General features: G+C 39.0%; 1 protein-coding gene across 11 annotated transcripts in view; it reads left to right on the top strand.

Moving 5' to 3' along the window:
• Positions 1-19,064, top strand: part of ANKRD44 (ankyrin repeat domain 44) — a 141,302-nt gene that overhangs the window by 98,588 nt on the left and 23,650 nt on the right. For 5 of the 11 annotated variants that reach the window (XR_007889852.1, XM_051623187.1, XM_051623180.1 and 2 more), the window contains exons 13-18: positions 2,130-2,198; positions 2,962-3,102; positions 5,894-5,977; positions 6,949-7,060; positions 13,531-13,557; positions 18,574-18,645. Coding sequence is in view for 10 of the 11 variants with exons in the window: in XM_051623187.1 (XP_051479147.1) it covers positions 2,130-2,198; positions 2,962-3,102; positions 5,894-5,977; positions 6,949-7,060; positions 13,531-13,557; positions 18,574-18,645 (505 nt within the window). In the remaining variant the exon portion in view is untranslated. The remainder of the gene's footprint in view (positions 1-2,129; positions 2,199-2,961; positions 3,103-5,893; positions 5,978-6,948; positions 7,061-13,530; positions 13,558-18,573; positions 18,646-19,064) is intronic. The other 6 variants (XM_051623184.1, XM_051623189.1, XM_051623186.1 and 3 more) reach the window with 3 other exon arrangements.

Genomic DNA, 19,064 nt, shown 5'->3' on the forward strand with positions numbered 1-19,064 from the left:
GTGCTTCAGCTGGGTGGGGGTACTGCATCCTCACCCATCTTTGTGTGTTGGCCAAAATGGTTGCTGAGGGCCAGCAGTCACCAGGAATCATCAGTTCCTGGGCCAAAGCGGGTGAAGAGGAGGAGCTGTGGCTCCTGGGATGCTGCTGGCAGGGGAGTTATTTCTGGCCTCCACCTTTGGGCTGTGTCCTTTTCCAAAAATGCAACTACTCAACAGTTCCTGTGGGATTGCAGTCCTGGAGTCCAAATGCAGATCATCTCCCTCTTTCCCATTTTTCAAGTGTAAGTTTAAATGTTTCTAAAAGAAAAACCAACAAACCAAAACAACCACAAAAAACCAAGCCCAAACCAACCAACCAAACAACCCCCAACCTCCAATTTTGAAACCCAGAAGACTCTTGTTCTCTTAGGGTGATAAATGCTGGGAGGCCAGAAATGGAAACAAATGAAAACCGAAACATGTCAATTTAAGTTGTAAATGTCGCATCCAGTTGGATTAAATATTTCCAAATAATTGTCAGTGGAGTGCTGTGAAATTCACCTAGCAAAAGGACAAAGCATTTGGCAAGCATTGAGTTTTGACTCTTCTGTTGAGGACTTTATGGCTCAGAAAGCAGCTGAAATAGAGCCTTGGCTAGAACCCAGCTTGGATTCACGGTGGTTATAGCAAGCAGAAATGGTAATCCACAGCAAACACTTGGCAGTCTTTCTGGAAGTTATTTTTTCTTCTTGGTGGACCAAAATGTGTATCACAAAGTTTTGGTTATTACAAAAACCTAGTCAAATCGATCCAAATACTGTTTTTTGTTTTTCTTATGGTATTATTCTTCTTGATACTTGTCTCATATTAATAGAGGAAGTATGACTGTTGCTTGCATGGAAATTATTTATAGTATAGTTCAAATGCTACCTTTTTGAGAAGACTGCACCCCAAAAGAAAATTAAAAACAACCTGGAAACCCCAAAGAGGAGAGGCTTCATAAGAAGCAAAAGTGGCTTATGAAAACACACCATATTTTTTCCACTGGTTTACTACAATTGTCATCACTAACAAGTGTTTCTATTTTTAGTACATTGTGGTGAGTGTTCTGTAGCTATTTTATGCAATAGGAATTTAGCATAGGGATGAACATAGGCCATTATATTGCATCCATGCTTTTTTTTTTTTTTTTTCCTGGAGGTGGACCTATACAAAAGGCATTAGTCTTTTCCTGACAAATGCCTGTTACTCCTACTAACATAATGGGTTGTATGGGTACTAGGAAAAGAACACACTTCAAAGTCCTACTCATCTGACTGTGAACACAAATGATTTATTGCCCCTGTGAATGACAAGGACTCTTGGAAGGTGCTGCTCTTCTTTATGTTATTTTCTGGCTTGGAGTCATATATTTATTCCCTTTGTATTACAAAAGATGTGAGAAATCAGCTGGTTAATTTTCTATTAAAAATCACCTGGCTGTAAACAAGATGAAGAAGCAGCAATGATCTGGTGAATTCTTTCAACAGATGCAAAGCAATGAAGCACAACTTATTCACTTAGATAAATCCAATATTGATATGACAATCACTTTAAATAGCTATGCCCCTTATTTAACAAAGCACGAAGTGCTTAAACCTATCAATAGTCAACAAATCATATGAGAATAAATCTAAAAGTAACTCTGGTGACTAAATCTTGCTAAGTAAACAGGATTTGAGTGGGGGTGGGTTTCGTTAAATGTCACCTCATCATTACTAGACTGGCATTTTATAAGAGAGCAACAACTTAAAAAAAAAAAAAATTATCTTATAAAATACCAGTTCAGTGTGGGAAGCATTAAAGTATAGTCCCCATTGAAAATCTCCAAACACACTGAATTCAGATCATGTTTACTGGGTTCTCTTTGGAATTTTTTTTTTCCTGCAGAATAGAAATTTGATGTTTTCTAAAAGAAAGATATGAAGTCATTTTTTAAGGCATCATTTTATTTTTATTGAATTTCGCATTGTAGTTGGCTGTGCCCTGATTTAGCACAGCAAATAATACAAAAATTGTTAGAGTAACTTTTTCCTTTTTGGTAAAAGCAGGCAACACACATGTAAAAATCTGTTATGTTCATGTTTTGTTTTCTTTACTTCTCTTTCCAGTAATGTCGAATGTATAAAACTCTTGCAAAGCAGTGGAGCTGATTTTAGTAAGAAGGACAAATGTGGGAGGTAGGTGAAATATTAAGCTCATTTGGAAAAAAAAAAAAGAAAGAAAAAAAGAAAAAAAAAGAATCTAGCAAGTAAGGAAGAAAGACCATGTGAATTTGGAAATTATGTATTATATGAAAAATCAGACTAAAATACAGTAGGAGTTTGGCCTTCCATGCAGAACTCTTGCTGCTGCAGTTATATGCCAGGCAGACAGGTGCAGACTTCATTAAAGACATAAAAGCCATCCCACCCTCTTGAGTTCTGTTTTTAAAATATCACAGATTTATGTTTTTTTCCTTCTTCCTTCTGTTTTGCATGAATTCTTGTGCTTCTGTGCTCAAGGCAGCACCTGGGTTATGATGGGAGGATTGCTGCTATTTGAGGTGCTTCCTAGAGTGGGTTTTTTTTCCCCATATGAAGTGTTGCTATGAGCGTGGCTGTGCCAGCTAAATAAGATGCTGTGCAGGACACAGTGCTTTGCTCTGCCTACCAGCTGGAAGAAAGTAACATGTATGCAGAGCCAAGCAGAGGCTGTCACTGGGAACAGGTTGTTTGCAAGACAGACTGAGGACCTGTGTCCAATTAGGCTCTGTAGGAACACCAAGACTTCCTATTAACACAGCATTTTGTTAAATCTGCATAACTTTGCATTTCATCACAGGAACATAAGGTGCTGATATTGACAGCTGGAAATCTGTAGGAATGCAGCAGTCAAGATCTGTTGTTATCTTCAGTGGTGCATATTGGAATATGAGGTAACAAATTGTCACTTATGTTCCAGGACACCTTTGCACTATGCAGCTGCAAATTGTCATTTCCACTGTATTGAGACACTGGTGACAACAGGAGCCAATATTAATGAAACAGATGACTGGGGACGCACCCCTTTGCACTATGCTGCTGCTTCTGACATGGACCGAAAGTAAGAAAGCTTTGTTTCCCTGGTGTTTTGCTATAGCAGTGGTCATTCTGTTCTCTTCATGATGCTTTGTCATTCGAGCCATAAAAATGGTCCTGCTAGCAAAAGAATTTCTCTCGGATGTATGCATAACTCCACACTGAGTTGCTCTGACTCTAAGCCAAATCCCCAGTGATGTGGCATTTCAGCTCTGTGGTTTACCTTTGATGTAACGCACAGTTTTGCAGCCGTCATGTCCTACTGAACTATTTTCATGATGTTTAGGCTTATGTTTTCCTCTCTGTGGTTTCCTCATAAGAGTAAGCTCAGAAAATTGTCTACATCTGGTTTGCAAGTCCATCAGAAGAGAGATGGAGTGAGAGACGGCAATAGGAGATGTTTTCCCAGATGGACTGCTGTGACAGACAAACATCTGGCTATTCTGACAGACTTTCTGGAAAAGATGGGATGGATCTACCCATCAGTTTCTTTCCACTGTCAGAGCTGATGAAAATGCTCACCCTGTCCAAATGGGTTGCTTTTTAGAGACTTTAAAAAGAGAGAGGCCTGGGGAATATCCTTTGGCAGAATGCAGTACTGTTCTTGTGAGAAAGGGAGAAAACAGCTGCAAAACTTAGAAATCCTGTGGTTAGTGACTGCAAGTTCTAATTCCCAGATAGTTGCATATTTTGGCAATCGCTTCCTTATAACATACTGTAGAAAATAGGCTCAATTATTCTGTTACTTCTCTTAGAAGTGTTAGTGACCTGTATTTATTTTAGGTCATCCAGTGCTTCTCTGTCTCATTTCTTTAGACAGTAAGGATTTTCTTGGTTTCTCATATAGTGAGGTTTGGCTTTATGGTAGAGGCTTAGTTGCCATACCAGAGCCTTGGTAGCTTCTACAAAATCTGATGAGATAATACTGGTATAAAAGCTTTTTTTCCCTAACAGCCTCAAACCTCAACAGTGCTGGGAAGAAGGCAGCATCTTCAAGGGTCTGTGCTTGGCCTTACAATCAGAGTAGGCTTCTGGGAAGGCTTTCACCACTGGCTATATCTATTTCTGTCCTGCCAGGGTGAGCTGTTGTTTGAGGTGTTGAGGCTTTTGATTCCGTGTGTCTATGTAGACTCTTTGTAGGTGAAGTTCCTGCATTGAAACAAGCTCTTAGTTAACTTAAGGATTAATCTACTTCCATCATTTATTTAAAAAACAAAACAAACCCACAACCTTAGTTTAGTCACACCCTGAACACTGGCAGGAATATATGACCTTTATTTGCCCTCATAGCCCAAACCTAAGTTGATTCCAATGTGGTGATACTGTCTTCTCATTAAACTATTCAGTTTGACATGTTCTGGAAGAAGCCTTGTTACACAGATGAACTGCTATATGCAGTATGTGATTTTATAGGTCAGCGTTGTTTTGTTTTGTTTTTTTTCCCTGCTGAATGACATAAAACTCACAAGGCCAGGCAATCTCAGTCCAAAGAATATTAATAATTATTTAACTGTGGATGTGGGTACCTAATGAGCAGGCAGAGAGGTCTTAGTGCAGAGAGGCTGCTCTACTGTTCCAGCTATTTTGGTAATGGTTGCTGTTCATGGTCTGCAGTACGTACCTCTCCTGCAATGGAAATCACAACAGCATTTCCATTGGTGAAAAGGTGATTGCAGTTTCTGAGTGTGTACTACTTCTCCAGACCATTGCTTATTCTGTTCATGGAATCTTATTTTGGAATCTCACTAATTTGTAGTTAACTGAAGGCAGGTGCAGATAGGATTTCAGGATAGCACATGAGCACTGTCTATGAGCTTACAATGTTAATATTAATGGGAGTTATTTTATTAATAATGACGTTTTCTCTGAGTCAGTGGACATCAGACAGACCCTGAGCTTGTGGAATGATCCATTATTGCTCGTACCCATAGGAAGAAAGGCAAATCTTGATATTACAAATTAGAAATTGCACATTAAAGAAGGACTGTACTGTTCCGCATTGTGCAGAATCCTGTCTGGAATTTGTGTGTTATATCGGGTTTAAAATTAGCAAACTGTTCTTCTACAAACTTTTCAAGTGGCTAATCCATGATGATAAGAGTTTCTAAGTTATTCTGTGTTAACCTTGGTGCCCAAGAAAGATTATAATCACAAGCTTGTGATGGTAAGATTACAAATCATAGTATTCTGTCTGCCATCCATCCAGCTAGGGAGTAGATGTGCCAAAAATGATCTGAGTGTGCAGGAATATGAAGACATGTTGAGCTCTTTGAAGAATATAAAGAATCTGACCAAGAGATCCACAGTGTTGACAAGTTATTTCGCAGAAAGTGAGGAGAGTTAGTAACAGCTAATGCAGATTCAAGACAGATTGATTTAGTATCAGTGATTGCAGTTTCTCTAAATCCAAAATGCTAGAGAAGAACTAGCAGGTTACTGTAGTAAGAAACAAACTGTGCTAATCCTCATTTCCTCTCTGCAAAGTAAAAAAAAAAAAAAAGCACAACACTGCTGTGGGAGAAGCAGAGGGATTCTAGAAAGTGGTGATAAAACTGTTTCTGATAGAAACCAGAATTTTCTGGGGTTATTTTACCTGGCATCAGCTTGTGGGAAAATAAACTGTAGTTGTCTCCATAGCTTGCAAAACTTACTAGCTGCAGACCCAGGCAGTACACTCATTTAACTTGTGTATTCTTACTGTTGGCTGGGGGAGGTCAACTCCTTGAAGAGGAGATTGGGGTGGGTGGCAGACTTCATCAGAGTCATTGGTATGGTGTATTGAAAATAAGTTGCGTTTTTCTGTCCTCTACGCTAAGAAGAAAGAATATTTTAGGTAACTCCCATGAAAATGCTCAAGAACTTGAAAGAGCCAGTGAGATGAAGGAAAAAGAAGCTGCATTGTAAGTTTGGTGTCAATAAAGCAGTTAGACTCCACTTCTGGAGAATGCCTCTGCTTTGGGCTGCAGTTCACACTCTGCTTTCGCTCGTTCGTTGCTCTGCTAAACACAATGCTTGGCTGTAATGAGGGTTCACCTGAAGAAAAACAGCTCTATGCTCTTCTCTGTGTACATAATCTCTAATATTTCTGTTTCTGTGCTTGTTGCTTTTTCTTAATTGAAAATGTACTGCTTCATTAACTTACAAATTATTTTAATGCTTTGCAATGAGTATGTATGTTGCAAAAAGAAGTAGCCAGTGGGTTCCTCAGTGTATTTGCTTGGATTGGCATCTTCATCTATCTGCTTCATTATTTTGTTGTTGTTTTAAAAATTCCCTTTTTCATATGACAGTTTTACATTCACTGCACATTACAAGCTATGGATGAAAGTACTAATAGCAAAATTATGATTGCCTGATGGTATAAGAAAAAGTGACAGGAGCTATAAAGAGCATAAGGGATCCCTTGAAAAACACATTATTTAAAGAAGGAAAAAAAGCGAGCAAAGAATAAAATGTATTTATGTACATAAATGCCAGGAAATTAGCTCAATTAAGTCTTTATTTTTCAGCTTACCCTAGTACATGTTTGGAGGTCAATGGTTTGATCTGTGAGTTTTTACACAGAGTAGTAGCAAATCTAGGCTGCTTTTACATCATTGTACAGAGTTGTGTAGTTTACTTTCAGGCTTCATAGTAGAAAATAATTTTGTAATCTGGAGTAGCCACAAAGGTTGGGTCAAAGATTTGGGGATTTTCTGGAAATGGTGATTGTGGGGAGCTCTTGGTGAAAAGAGGGAAAATTGTAAGTGATTTGAGGTGCTGCTAGAAATACAGAATTAATCTCCAGTTTTCAATGACACTCCTAGTAGCGGTGAGGGATGGGTCTGTTAAATATTGTGAGCTCTCATTTCAACAAGTGAATTGTCCACAGGTGTCTAGAGTTCCTTCTACAAAATGATGCCAATCCATCCATCCAAGACAAAGAGGGGTACAACACTGTGCATTTTGCTGCTGCATATGGGCACCGGCAGTGTTTGGAACTGGTGAGTGCCCAGACAATTCAGAAGCCTCTTATCTGCTGATATATATATATGTGTGTGTGAATGCTATTATTACAGACTCCCTGATGGATACTATTTGAGTCCTTTGAATGTTCACAAATCTGTGAAAACCTGCAATATGGTGCAGCAAACTCAAATATACACAACCAGATGTATCACAAAAACATGCTAATCTTGATAATCCTGTCCTTTTTCAATAAGCTGGTGCTTAAATGTTGTCTTTTAGTGGAGTTTGTGTACTCAAATTATTTTTAACTGTGACCAAAATATTTCTGGTGTATGTGTATGTGCCAGTAGTAAGGGAGAGTTCCAGTGTGTGACAGTGTATGTGTCTTCTGCAGCTTGGCACATTGTCTGACCTGTAAACTGAGTCAATAGCTTTTGTCAGCTGCATACCTGCAGAGCCCTCTTGCTTCTGGGGAAATTACAGGAGCATTGATATGGTTACTGTAATCAAGATTAACCTTGTATGCAGTGTAACTGGAAGGGGTTTTGTTGTTGTTCTTTTAGTATCCTAGACCAAAATTTTTAGCCAAAAATTTGATTTGGGAGATGCATACTAAGTATGGATTTATAGAAGCTTGTGATTTGTAAAAGTAGATGTCATGAAGATGGACGTTAACTGAACTGCTTGATAGACAGGTTGATCCAGAATTAGTGTCACACATGAATAGGCTTTAATTGCTTAAAAAAAGAAAGCTCTAATTGAAAATTGTACAGATAGCCATGCTTTAGTAAGACCACTGTGTGCTGTTTAGTGCTTTATGTTGTTTGGTTTGTTCTTTCTTTGTTGAAGAGTCAAAGTACTTAATCAATGGAAAGAAGCTCTGCACAGGTGCTTTCACACCACCTTGAACAGTGCTGTCAGTTACTGCCACCACAAGAGAAATACTGCAGCTGGCCTATGTCAGGGTGACAACAGCTAGGAAACCCTCACCTGTAATTACCCTAGGGTCAGAATTCCAGGTGGGATGTTAAGCTTTTTTAGCTCCCACCTGCAAGCATGTATATTTAGGACACTTGAAATATCACTGCTCCTTTGTTGCTTGTGGCAGAGAGTTTGGCCTTTCCTTGTTTAGAACCTTCTCCTAGACCTGATCTCTCATGACTCTGCCTGTGAGGATGAAGGAATCCTCTGCTGAGCCTGCTGCCTATTTGGAGCAAAAGCAAATGTTCCTGTTTTTTTAAGGGCCTATATATAGCACAGACTCCTCTGTGCTGTGTACAAGCCTAAGCTTGTATGGCCACAGCAATGTGCACTGCAACCTTACCCGTGTCTTAGCACCAGACTCTTGCATGACTTGCACGAGCAGAGACCACCATAAAAGCGTCTTCACTGAGGAATTGTCTTTCAGCCTTTGTATCATAGGCCCTGTGTGCCATGAGACATGGAGCAGGACAAAGCAAGGTCTTCTCCCTTTTCTTTTGCTTGTTGCTGTGCATGTTTTCTGGCGACATATCAGTTGCAGACAATGACCTGCTACCAAGTCCTTGTGTTTCTTAGGCTGGCCAGACAAAAGGCAGAGCTGGGAATTTAGTGCATATCAGGTGTTGGGTTTTCTTTTAATTTTGGAGGGTGAAATACAATCTGTGGGTTAGAGATTGCTGTGCAGCAAGTGTTCTATATTTGGACAGAGAAATTGAATGTTTTCCTGTGTCAGTCTTCCATAGTTGTGACTATAGCTGCAGTTTAGAAAACCAAGATCAAGCATCCTTTCCAGAGCGATAGTTATATGGCAGTTCTGTGTACACCTGTGAAAGAAAACTGCTGTGAATTTTAGCCTTTCCCATGCCAAGGACCACTAATGTGTACTGAGGACCAGGATTTTGCCATTGGTGTTTAGAGGCTGACAGGCATCTCATTTTTTCTTTGGAATGCAAAAGCCAAATTTAACAGAAGGCATTTGTGCTCAATCAACAGTAGAACCAGGACTTGTCATCTTTGCACCCACTGTCAGAAGAAGGTGATTCAGTTTTGTTCATGTGAGCAGTGTCCCTTAGCTCTAGTGAGTTACTGAGTCCTGAGTTTAGTAACTTTCTAATTGATAACAAGGACTAACTAGTTGATAAAGGCACCACCTTTACATTGATTTCTTTTCATTGCTTGGATTCAGGATGACAACAGCTGAGACCAAAGTCCTGAGTAGCTGAAAGGTAATTGTGCTGTGGGCATGAAATGGAAATAATCCTTTTGCACTCTTGATTCCTATGCTTCCTCTGGTAAAGCAGTGTCCCCTATAGACATTGCAATCCCATAATGCAATCAAATTGTTTTTGGCAGAGTTATTCATGGCTCTTTGAGGGCTGTGTGTAAAAGCTGCAGTAAGTGTTCGTCTGGCACAGATGGGAAAGCGCCTTGCTGTCTTGTGAGACTGACTGGCACTTTGTTGTGCATGCTGGGGCAGACCTATGACAAGGACTTCGTTATGAACCCTGATCTTTATTTCTGGTAGCTTTTAACCACAGCACGTTGGCTGCTCTGGCTACTCATCGTTGAATGAAGCATCCAGTAAGGTTTAATTGTTTCTAGGCATGACTTTTAGCTAGAGGCCCCTTCTTTTCCACATAGCAAAAAGAACAGCAAGTCATCAAATGCCATCTTAGTCCTCAAGCCTTCTGATTATCTGTATTGAAAACTAAACCAATGGAGATCCAGAAAACGGGCAGTGCTCTTTGCCTGGTTTCTCTCTCGTGCGCCGCGTCGGGCTCTCCCCAGGACAGTGCTGCAGCTGCCGACTCCAGCTGAGGCTGCAGGTTGGCTCCTTGGGTTAGGGTGTAGAGGAGGTGCAGGAGGGATAGCTGGGTATGTCTAGGAATACTTGGCTGGTTTTACTGCTGTGTGTTGGAAAGACATTTTTCTTGTTCTTTTCTTTGGTGCTAATGAAAAAGAAAAGATGCACAGTATTTTTAGTTGCTCTTACTCAAGGAACAGTGGGAGCCCAGAAGCCCTAATTCCAATGTAAATATGTCTGGAGATAGGCAGGGAGGTTTTTTTGTTTTGGTTTCACACATGCAATAACAGAGATAAATTGATGTCTTTCTTAAAACTGCTAACTTTGAGCCACTAATCAGTATTGCAGGAACTCTGACATACAGAATTCTAAAATATTTCCAATGCCTTCCATCCTGAAGAAGAGATTTTCCAGCAGGATTACCAAAATAAAACCATAAATTTTTAGTGCCAGATTAACTGTTATTTTACTGTTTTATCCCTTAGATAAATATTTTCTGGTTTTTATTGACAGCTCATAGATGAAAATGTTTAGGAATTATCTTCCCTAGAACAAGGCAGGTCTTTATGGGCAAAAAATTCTTAGAGGAAAGAGTTGATATAAAATATGCAGCTTTAATTCTGATCAAAACTAAGACAAAGTGAGTGCCAAAAATAAGCTTGATTGTATGAGTAAGGATTACTAGTATTTCTCTACATGCACTATACTGAACTTGGGCAAAATGTTAGGGAATTATTTCAGTGTTAAAGAATATGGCAAGTTTATCAAAGACCATGTAAGGTGAATTTTTTTTTCTTCCTCTCTCCCCACTGTTTTTGTAACAGATATCTAAAATAACTTATTTCTAAATAAATAGGCACTTAAAAAATAAAGTCTGAAGAAGATGCAGTATCCAGTGGAGTTTCCCTCACTGAGGGATCTGATCTATGCTTTAAGCACCATAGCTTCTTAGCATTGCAAAATATTTACAAGTTTGAGTGCAGTTTAGGAAAGGCCGGGTTATCTATGAAAATATATTTTCATTTTTTGAATTTTATGTTTACTGTGAGCCCAGTACCTTGGCCTGAATTTAACTAAATTTCTTTGTGGGAAGAGGAGAGCTATTAGGCAAAAAAAGTTTTAAGAGTAAAAGGTTGTATCCTTTGACCCAAACAATTAAAATGTGTGTTTGTGTGTTCAACCACAGAGCTTGATGACAGAAGCTTTTTTTCCTGGGGGACCCTTAGGTTTTCTGGGATATTAGTGGGGTAGTTGCCCTGCAATGAATGATGTGATGTTGCTAAAAGGAGAAGAGTGAAAGCAGATTCTTGAATTCTTTCTCCATTTGTAAGGACCCATTCATAAAGGCTGAATGGTGGGCATGAGTGGGCAAGGAGCTCAAACTCCCATCTGCTTTCCTACTTCTAAAACTAAGCTCATGTTTGTTTAGATTGGGACTGACTTCTTTGGTGTTCAGTAGTCAGGGAGGTTGGTCACAATTGCTAACTGGTATTTAGAGCTGATCACATCACCAAACTACTTTGGAAAAAAAAAAAAGGAAAAAAATGATGGGTTTTTTCACTGAAATTATGTCCTATCACAAAATCCTTATTCATGTGAAAAGAGTGAAATGTCAATTGTAATTTCACATTAAAATTCTGTCTGAAGTCAAGCACTTTATGCTGGTAAAAACAAGTTTCTATGCAGTGTTAGAGCAAACAGAATTAAATGCTTGTTTCCTGTAGTGAAATTTCTTCTCTGACTGTAAGAATTTATGGCTATTTTTTCTTTTAGTCTACTACTCTTTATTCCATTGGCAAATGAAATTCATTCTTTGGCTAATAGAAATTGAACCAGCACAGGGGCTGTTTCCTTTGAGGATGGGAGGAGAGCATGGTTTAAGCAAAAAAAGCAAATCTCAGTCTGCCTGGCTGCCTGAAGCAAGGTGATCTGCATAGCTGAGTGTCAGGGAGAAGGAACAGAGGGAGATTTCCCACTAGCAAAAGGCCACCTTGGGTGTGCTATAAAGAGGGAGAAGAGAAGGAAAGCACCTTTTATTAGACCTGCTGCTACCACTGGAAAATAATTAAGCTGTGCCTTCAATTAACCTGTGGAGAAGTTGAAATCACAGACCCTGTAAGTCTTCAATGTGACTGCTACAAATCATGTATATCTCTTGTCAGCAAGAGTTTGTTCATTCATCCATCTGAGAGCAGGACACTGGTAATTAATGACAAGCAAATCACAAGTGTGATTGAGTTAGATGTTAAAAAGATTTTTGATGCACAGGGATCTGGTTCAGATGCTTGTCCAGTGGCAGCCCCTGGGTCTGAATTTGGGGTATGTGTTCTGCCTTAGCCTTCATGAATGCTTGTCCATCTCCATGACTCTTTCTTAAAGGAGTGTTTTGTTGGAAACCAGTTGTGATAGTGTTTCATGCAGTGAACAACTTTGTACCTAAATCCATGAGAGCTTTTCCCATGTGGAAGCTCATTTATTAGTGGAGGAAGCTCAAAGTCATTCACTCAGGTGGCTCTGAAAAGGAAAAGAACTTAGAAACTTAATGTTTGAAAATAACTTTAATAAACCTGATTTGTCTGTCAGTCACAGAATCCCGTGAATAATGGTAGATTGATTGAATTAAGTGTTGATGTCATCTTTAGTGCAATATGTACCCACTGGTTACATGAACAATAGGAGCCTATATTTGATAGATATGCCAGTATGTTTTGGCTTAGATTTTATGTTCTGCAAACTAGATAATTTTGATCCTAAAAACATTATCTAGATAGCTAATGCTGATTGTGAATTCCATGAATGCAGGAATTGACCATTTGCTTTGGCACCCTGCTGGCACTTTGGCTTGTAGGATAGGAATAATGCCTGTTGTCTCTGATGTTTCTTTTCTGTCTCTCTGACAACTTTTGTCTATTTTTTTAGCCTATGTTCTTATTTTACTATAGTGGAGAAGCAAGGTGTGTACATCTGCTGCCTTCTGACACAGAATAACAAGGTCATTGCAGATTTGCAGGAGACACTTTTCCTTCAGTTTGGAGAGGGGTCATGGTCTTTGGCTGTTGCCTTAAATACCTGTCTGTGGTGTTTAAATGTAAATGTGTGAAGAATATTTGGGGCTCTCTTATCAACTGAATCCAATGAAAAGGGCATTTGATCATGGCATATGGCGTTGAATTAGACCATATAGCTCAGAAAGAGCTGTGGGCACTGGGATGTTGGGGGTATAATCAAGCTGATTTTACAAGGCAAGATGTTTTCCTGCAAGAGCAGACTTTCAAAAAGCAGCTGTCCTTGATCTATTGGTATTTGTATTCTTACAAAGCAACCTAACCTCCTTAGGGCAAGTCTCCCACGGTGTGTGCGTTTTGACCTGAATGTCTGTATTTCGTCCATTGAATAGATTGGTCTTAAGTATTCTTGCTGAACGTTACTTTCCTCTTTCCCCTTCTCACTTATGAAGTAATGCAACTGGTGTCTATTCTGAGTTGCTGTCTGACAGTAGGCAGTAGTCCCATCGCTTCAGGAATATTTAATCTGTAGATGGCCAGTGAAGAGACGGGTGCTCACAGGATCAGGTCTTGCTTTAGGATTCTGTTCATTCAGTGCTTGCAGTGCCATTTATTCTACAGGAAAAACAAAGCAAAGAACCAATAAATGCTTGCAGTTTACCATTATACTTGAATATTTATGTCTTTAATTATTCTAATTGACATTTTTAATTAGATTGGAAGCAAAGCTCCACTGGATATAGTGAGTAAATGAAAAATGATTGCATGTCATGTATTTTTATTTAAACTTCTTACAGTATTTTGCAAATTCTTTGTATTCACTCTGATGAAGCTTGAAGAAGAATCACAGCTTGTAACTAGCATGCCATGTACTTCAAGCCACTGCATGTGTGCTGCTTTCTTTCCATTGGATTTCCTCCTTGCTGTTGCTTACAGGCTTTGCTAGAAAGTCTGTTGCTTTTCCTCAGTCAGTCTTAGGAGCTGTGAGCCAAGTGCACGTACCTGACTGGCATGACACTTTTCTGGATGTTAAAATACCTTTGCATTTGGTAAGGCATTTTGCACTGGTGAAATGGAGCCAACAGTTGTCTGTGTTCTGGAAGCTTGTGGCCAGTTTCAAAGTGGTTCAGAGAAGAAATGTAACTTACATGTCTTCAAGTGAGGGTGAATTTAAAAAGCACTCGTGTGTATTTTACAGCAGAGGCACAAATGAGAGGAGAGTCGCAAAAATCCCACTGAAACACAACATAAAAATTTTCACTGTATTTCACCAGCACTCAAATGTTCTAGGTGAAGAGAAATTTTTTTTAAGGAGAATAGTTTCTCTACATAAAAGCATTACTATACCTTTTACACAAGTGTGTGAAATTTTGCAAAACTTTAACTGCATAAGAGGGTCCTTAAACCAACCTCTGAGGCTTCACTGAACCTCTGAGGTAGAATCTCTGGCCAGAAAGAAACACGATATATGTGATTCAAGTGTGAAAGTTCCAGGTTCAAATCTCTGTCCTGACTGACAAAGAAATTGGACTTCCGCATCCTGGGAAGTGACCAGCATACTATCCTGGCTGATACTGGGTAGGATCTCTCGCTCTCGTTTGGAGCTGTCCTGCTTCATATAAATCATTATTGGGTGAGAATGTTCTGTGTAACCAACCCATGAGTATGGCACTCCTATGGGTTAACATGGAATGATTTTGTATGAAGTGGAAGAGCTCCAACAGAAGATTAGTGTCCCAGGTGAGAACAGCCAGTGGCCTGGAGGTCTGCTTGAATTTTGAGATTCAGATATGTTTAAAGATGAGCATTGTTCTCTAATATGCCAGGTAAGTGTCCTGTTTGCACGGTGGTGACTGTTCCGGTAGGGTATTGGATATTTAAACTTTGTACTGGAAGAGTTGCATGGAACTACTAATAAAGGTCTTCAGACTCTCTCTACCTAAACACGCGTGAAAATTCTTGCTTATCTTCTTTTAACTTCACCCATAATCTACGAGTGTGAGTTAAACTGGTGTAAACAGTTATTAGTCTGATTTTTAAAGTTTGATTTTAGGAAAACATATGACACTTGGGTTAAGGATGTCTGTGGGTTTTAACCTGATCAAATTGATGTTATTTGATATTTTGTGTTTACAAACATGATAAGAGCTTATATTATTGGTTGTCCCCCCTGAGGATATGTTTGTACAACCTCAACTTTTAATTCATTAATCAAGAATAATTCTGTTATTTAAAAATGTGCTTCCCTGGTATAAAGCAGTACAGAGGTTAATTTTATTACTTTTTTCTATCTCGTCTGAAACAACTGATGACAGTCTTCAATCTTGTGCTTGCTACTTGTTGTAAAAACCTTAATTTAAAAGAAGCTGCTGCTGGTATATTTTCCTCCAGTAGAGACAACTATCTGTGGCAACTTGTCAGAAAAAAATAAGATTAAAAGTGACATCCTAGCTGATATATTTTTATTCAGTTCTGAATGTGACATTAAAAATTGTTCCTAGTTGCCAGTTTGGAGTGACCTTAGAAGTGATAAATTACATTGCTATGTAATTATTGCAGAAGAGCAAGGTTCAGCTATTGCTTTTGTCTTAATTCCCTTTTGATCAGCTCATTGTGTGTGTGAAAATATCTGATCACTGTTTGCTTAATAACCATTCGGAGTAAAGGCCATTTACAGGTAATACACATGTAATCTAGTGTGTTTTCATTTTACAATGGCAAACAGCACTAAACTGAAGAAGTTCATTAACAGCACTGGAAGTATGTGTGTTGGAATGTAGAAGTTGCCTCCCTCACTAAAATGGGAAAACTCAGAGAAAGGTCACTGGAGCCCCAGTGGCACTTGGATCAATCCTTTGACACGGGGGAGAGGCTGTGCCTGCAGGTGTGGGTGTGATGGCTTGTACAGCATCACACCTTATGCTCTCTCTTGGAGTTTGAGATAGCACCCATCATTACTGTGTCTATGGCTGGTCCTTTTAAAAGTGTAGTTTAAACCTTTTATGTATCCTGAAAGTATTACCTCCTTCTCTGCCTAATGGTAATTTTAAATTACCAAGATGCTCCATGAAGCTTGTTTAACAACAGCTGTCTTTTAGAATATATGGCAGTCTATAAGAACACCCATATAAAGTATCCTGACTCATTAACTAACATATCTCAGTCAAAAAAGAAAATGGAAGGGGGAGAAATACCCCACACTATATCTTGCCATATAATCCTTTATTATAACCATAGAATAAAATCAACTGGTAAATCCTCTTATGCCTGGAAATACACTTACTGTACAAATAAAATAAAATTGTGAGAACTGTGAAAGTTATTAATATTCATATGGAGCTGGGGCAGAGGAGGCAGTTTATAATAGCAACCTTGTAGTGCTGTTAGTCTATAACAACAGAAATGAATAATTGACACGTTTTATCTTACTTTGTCTGCATCTCACTCCCAAAGCATTCACACTCCTGTTTCTCAGTCTGAAGAAGACTTTACAAAATAATTACATACAGTATCAAATCGTGCTGTCATGGGAAGTGAAGGGTCAGTCATACTGGGAATTTACAAGAGGCAGAAAGAGAGTAAAGGGTATCCTTACCTTTTGAAAGGTTGTGATCTAACCAGAGAGAAGAATGCCCACCCATTTCATTTGCAGTGTCTCTGCACTTTTCTGACACCTGCTTAAAAGCTGCAAACTATCAATAAATAGAAATGTATTCAGCTAAAAGACACAATTTCAATAGCATGAAGAATTAGAAACCAGATATGCTGGGACATTCTCCAGTCAGTCACCAGTAACCACAAACTGTTAGTCATTCATGCTTATTTGCCTGTCTCCACTGAAGTGCCCTGGCCCAGCTCCCAGCAGGCAGGTGTGTACCTACTGTGTATTGCTGCACAGCTGGATCCCTGGGCAACCTCTGTGCCTTTCAGCTTCCATGGCTGTCAGGCCACATGGTTTTGAGCAATAAATTCACCTTTTTAAAAACTGATGCAACTGTGGGTAGCTTCTTAGAAGTATACTCTAAAATTGAAGCATTACTGGAGCTAGAGCACCCGTAGGACAGTGTTTTATGTGTTCTTCTAAAAAGTGTGTGTGATTTACTAGAAATGTATTCTTAGAACCATAGAAATGCTGGTGAAACTGGAGAATTGTTTGGTAACTCAGACCTGATTCTTTTTGTCCATTTGTGCATGATGTTCATCCTCAGATGACTTGGTGTTAATTGTTATAAAGTGATGCTTGACAAGGCACAACAACAGTTGTTAGTGCTGTGTCTTTACTCTTCCTCTTCTAGTTATCCTTTATAAGTTCTATTCTTGCACTGCCTGGCTATGTATCTGAGAGCTACCAGGTTTACCATCAAATTCTTCTTTACACTTGACTTTATGATGGAGATATTAAACCTTAATGAGTAATAAGCTCATTAAGGCTAGTCTGCATCAGCCTAAACCACTTTAAGCCATGGAGACACTTTTTGTGGGGGGCTCTCCAATCCCACAATTTGTTCCTTTAGAGCCTTAGTTTTGTCAGTTTTCTGTGTTGGTTTTTTGTTGTTTTTTTTTTTCATCTGCTCTAAAGGCAATTATCTGCCTTGCTCCAGGAGACTTTTGGAGCCTTCTGACATGTTAAGGGAAGTATTTGATCCTGGAATTTCAACAGATGATGATGAATGTAATTAAAAATTATTAAATTTGTCTGTTGTGCTGGTCTTACGGACTTAGAGTAAAGGTCAGTATTAGGCAGGTGGCAGAACAGGCTTAGTGCTGGGGTTTGTTACATGGGATTTTTATTTTGTTTACTCACTAGAGAAAATCAGAGTGTATTCCTGGGTTCAGAGCTGGCTACTGCTTCATCCTGTTTATATTTATCCTGTATAAAAGCAGGACAATATTCCAAACTGGAGGTGGATCCACATAGTAAGACCAAATGTGTTTCCTAACTCCATCCCAAACCTACTGAAAAAACCGGTGTGTGACTTGATTCCTCCCCACCACCACTGAGCTGTAGGGATGTGTTAAATTCTGTATTACCTGTTAATCCTCAATTGGATAAGTTGCCAGGGTTCATGTGCTGGCATGAACTATGGATCCATAATTCCTCCTCCTAGATGGACAGAAATACCCTGGGGTTAAGCCTTAAAATGTTTGGGATCCCTTGAAACAGAAGAGGATCATATAAGAGCATGACGTGTTTTTAGATGTTTGTAAGAGATCAAGGATGTGTTTCAGAAAACTGTCATTATAGGAGAAGGTTCTACATTGATAAATTATAAAAATGATGATGAATGACTCACAGCTCAGTTATAATTATTCCTAGCCTTAATTATGTGTCAGAATGACCTGAAATGCTGTATCAGACACTGCTTGCATATGCATTACATGTGTATTCAGGAAACTGCTTATTCCAATGTAAACTTACTGAGGGCTCTATTCTGCAAATCCTTTGTTTTGAGGGCTCCTTTCTCATCCAAGTAGGCTCTATGATTTCAGGGAAACTAATTAATTACGGTAAGGATGTTCATGACAAGCTTTTAAACTAGTTTTATAGCTTTACCCTATGGGGAAAAACTTGAAAATACTTAACAGAAAAGTTTGTCAAGTATTTATTCCTCATGGTCCTTCCAATACTCATAGCTGACATCTCAGGACAAACTATATCTTCATCTGCTGGTTTGTAGGCTGTAAGAACTTATCCACTCTCATGCAAAGGTGTTTTAAGACTGTCTTTTTCTTTCTTCTTTATTTTTTTTTTTTCCAGCTTCTGGAAAAAACCAACAGTATCTTTGAGGAATCTGATTCTGCAGCTACGAAAAGTCCTTTGCATTTAGCTGTAAGTATGAAACGTGTAAATTATTTGATCAGTATCTCCTAGCATAATTCCTTAATCTCTGTCTTTGAAGCAGGTTTAATCATACTCTTGCTTTGAAAAACTTGGGAAGGGATGTAGGCCTAGATGTAATAAAAACAGGTAACAGGTTCTGGGCTGGAATAATTAAGTTTTTGGCAGTTGAAGCTCTTGGTTCTTATTGACACAAACACTTGAGTACGAAGAAGACAGACACTGAAGTGAAATCAAATGGAAAGTCACAACTTTTATTTATAAATAGTTAGAAATTTGGGGTCGGAACTCGAGTATATGGATTAGGTCATGGAATGGGATACTCTGATGTTCTCCTGGAAATGTGCAGTGCAAAAAACTGTCTGGTACACAGCAAGGTGTGGGAAAGCATGCTTAAATCCCAGCAGTGC

The sequence above is a fragment of the Apus apus genome, chromosome 6, assembly GCF_020740795.1.
Source record: "Apus apus isolate bApuApu2 chromosome 6, bApuApu2.pri.cur, whole genome shotgun sequence".
NCBI lineage: Eukaryota > Metazoa > Chordata > Aves > Apodiformes > Apodidae > Apus > Apus apus.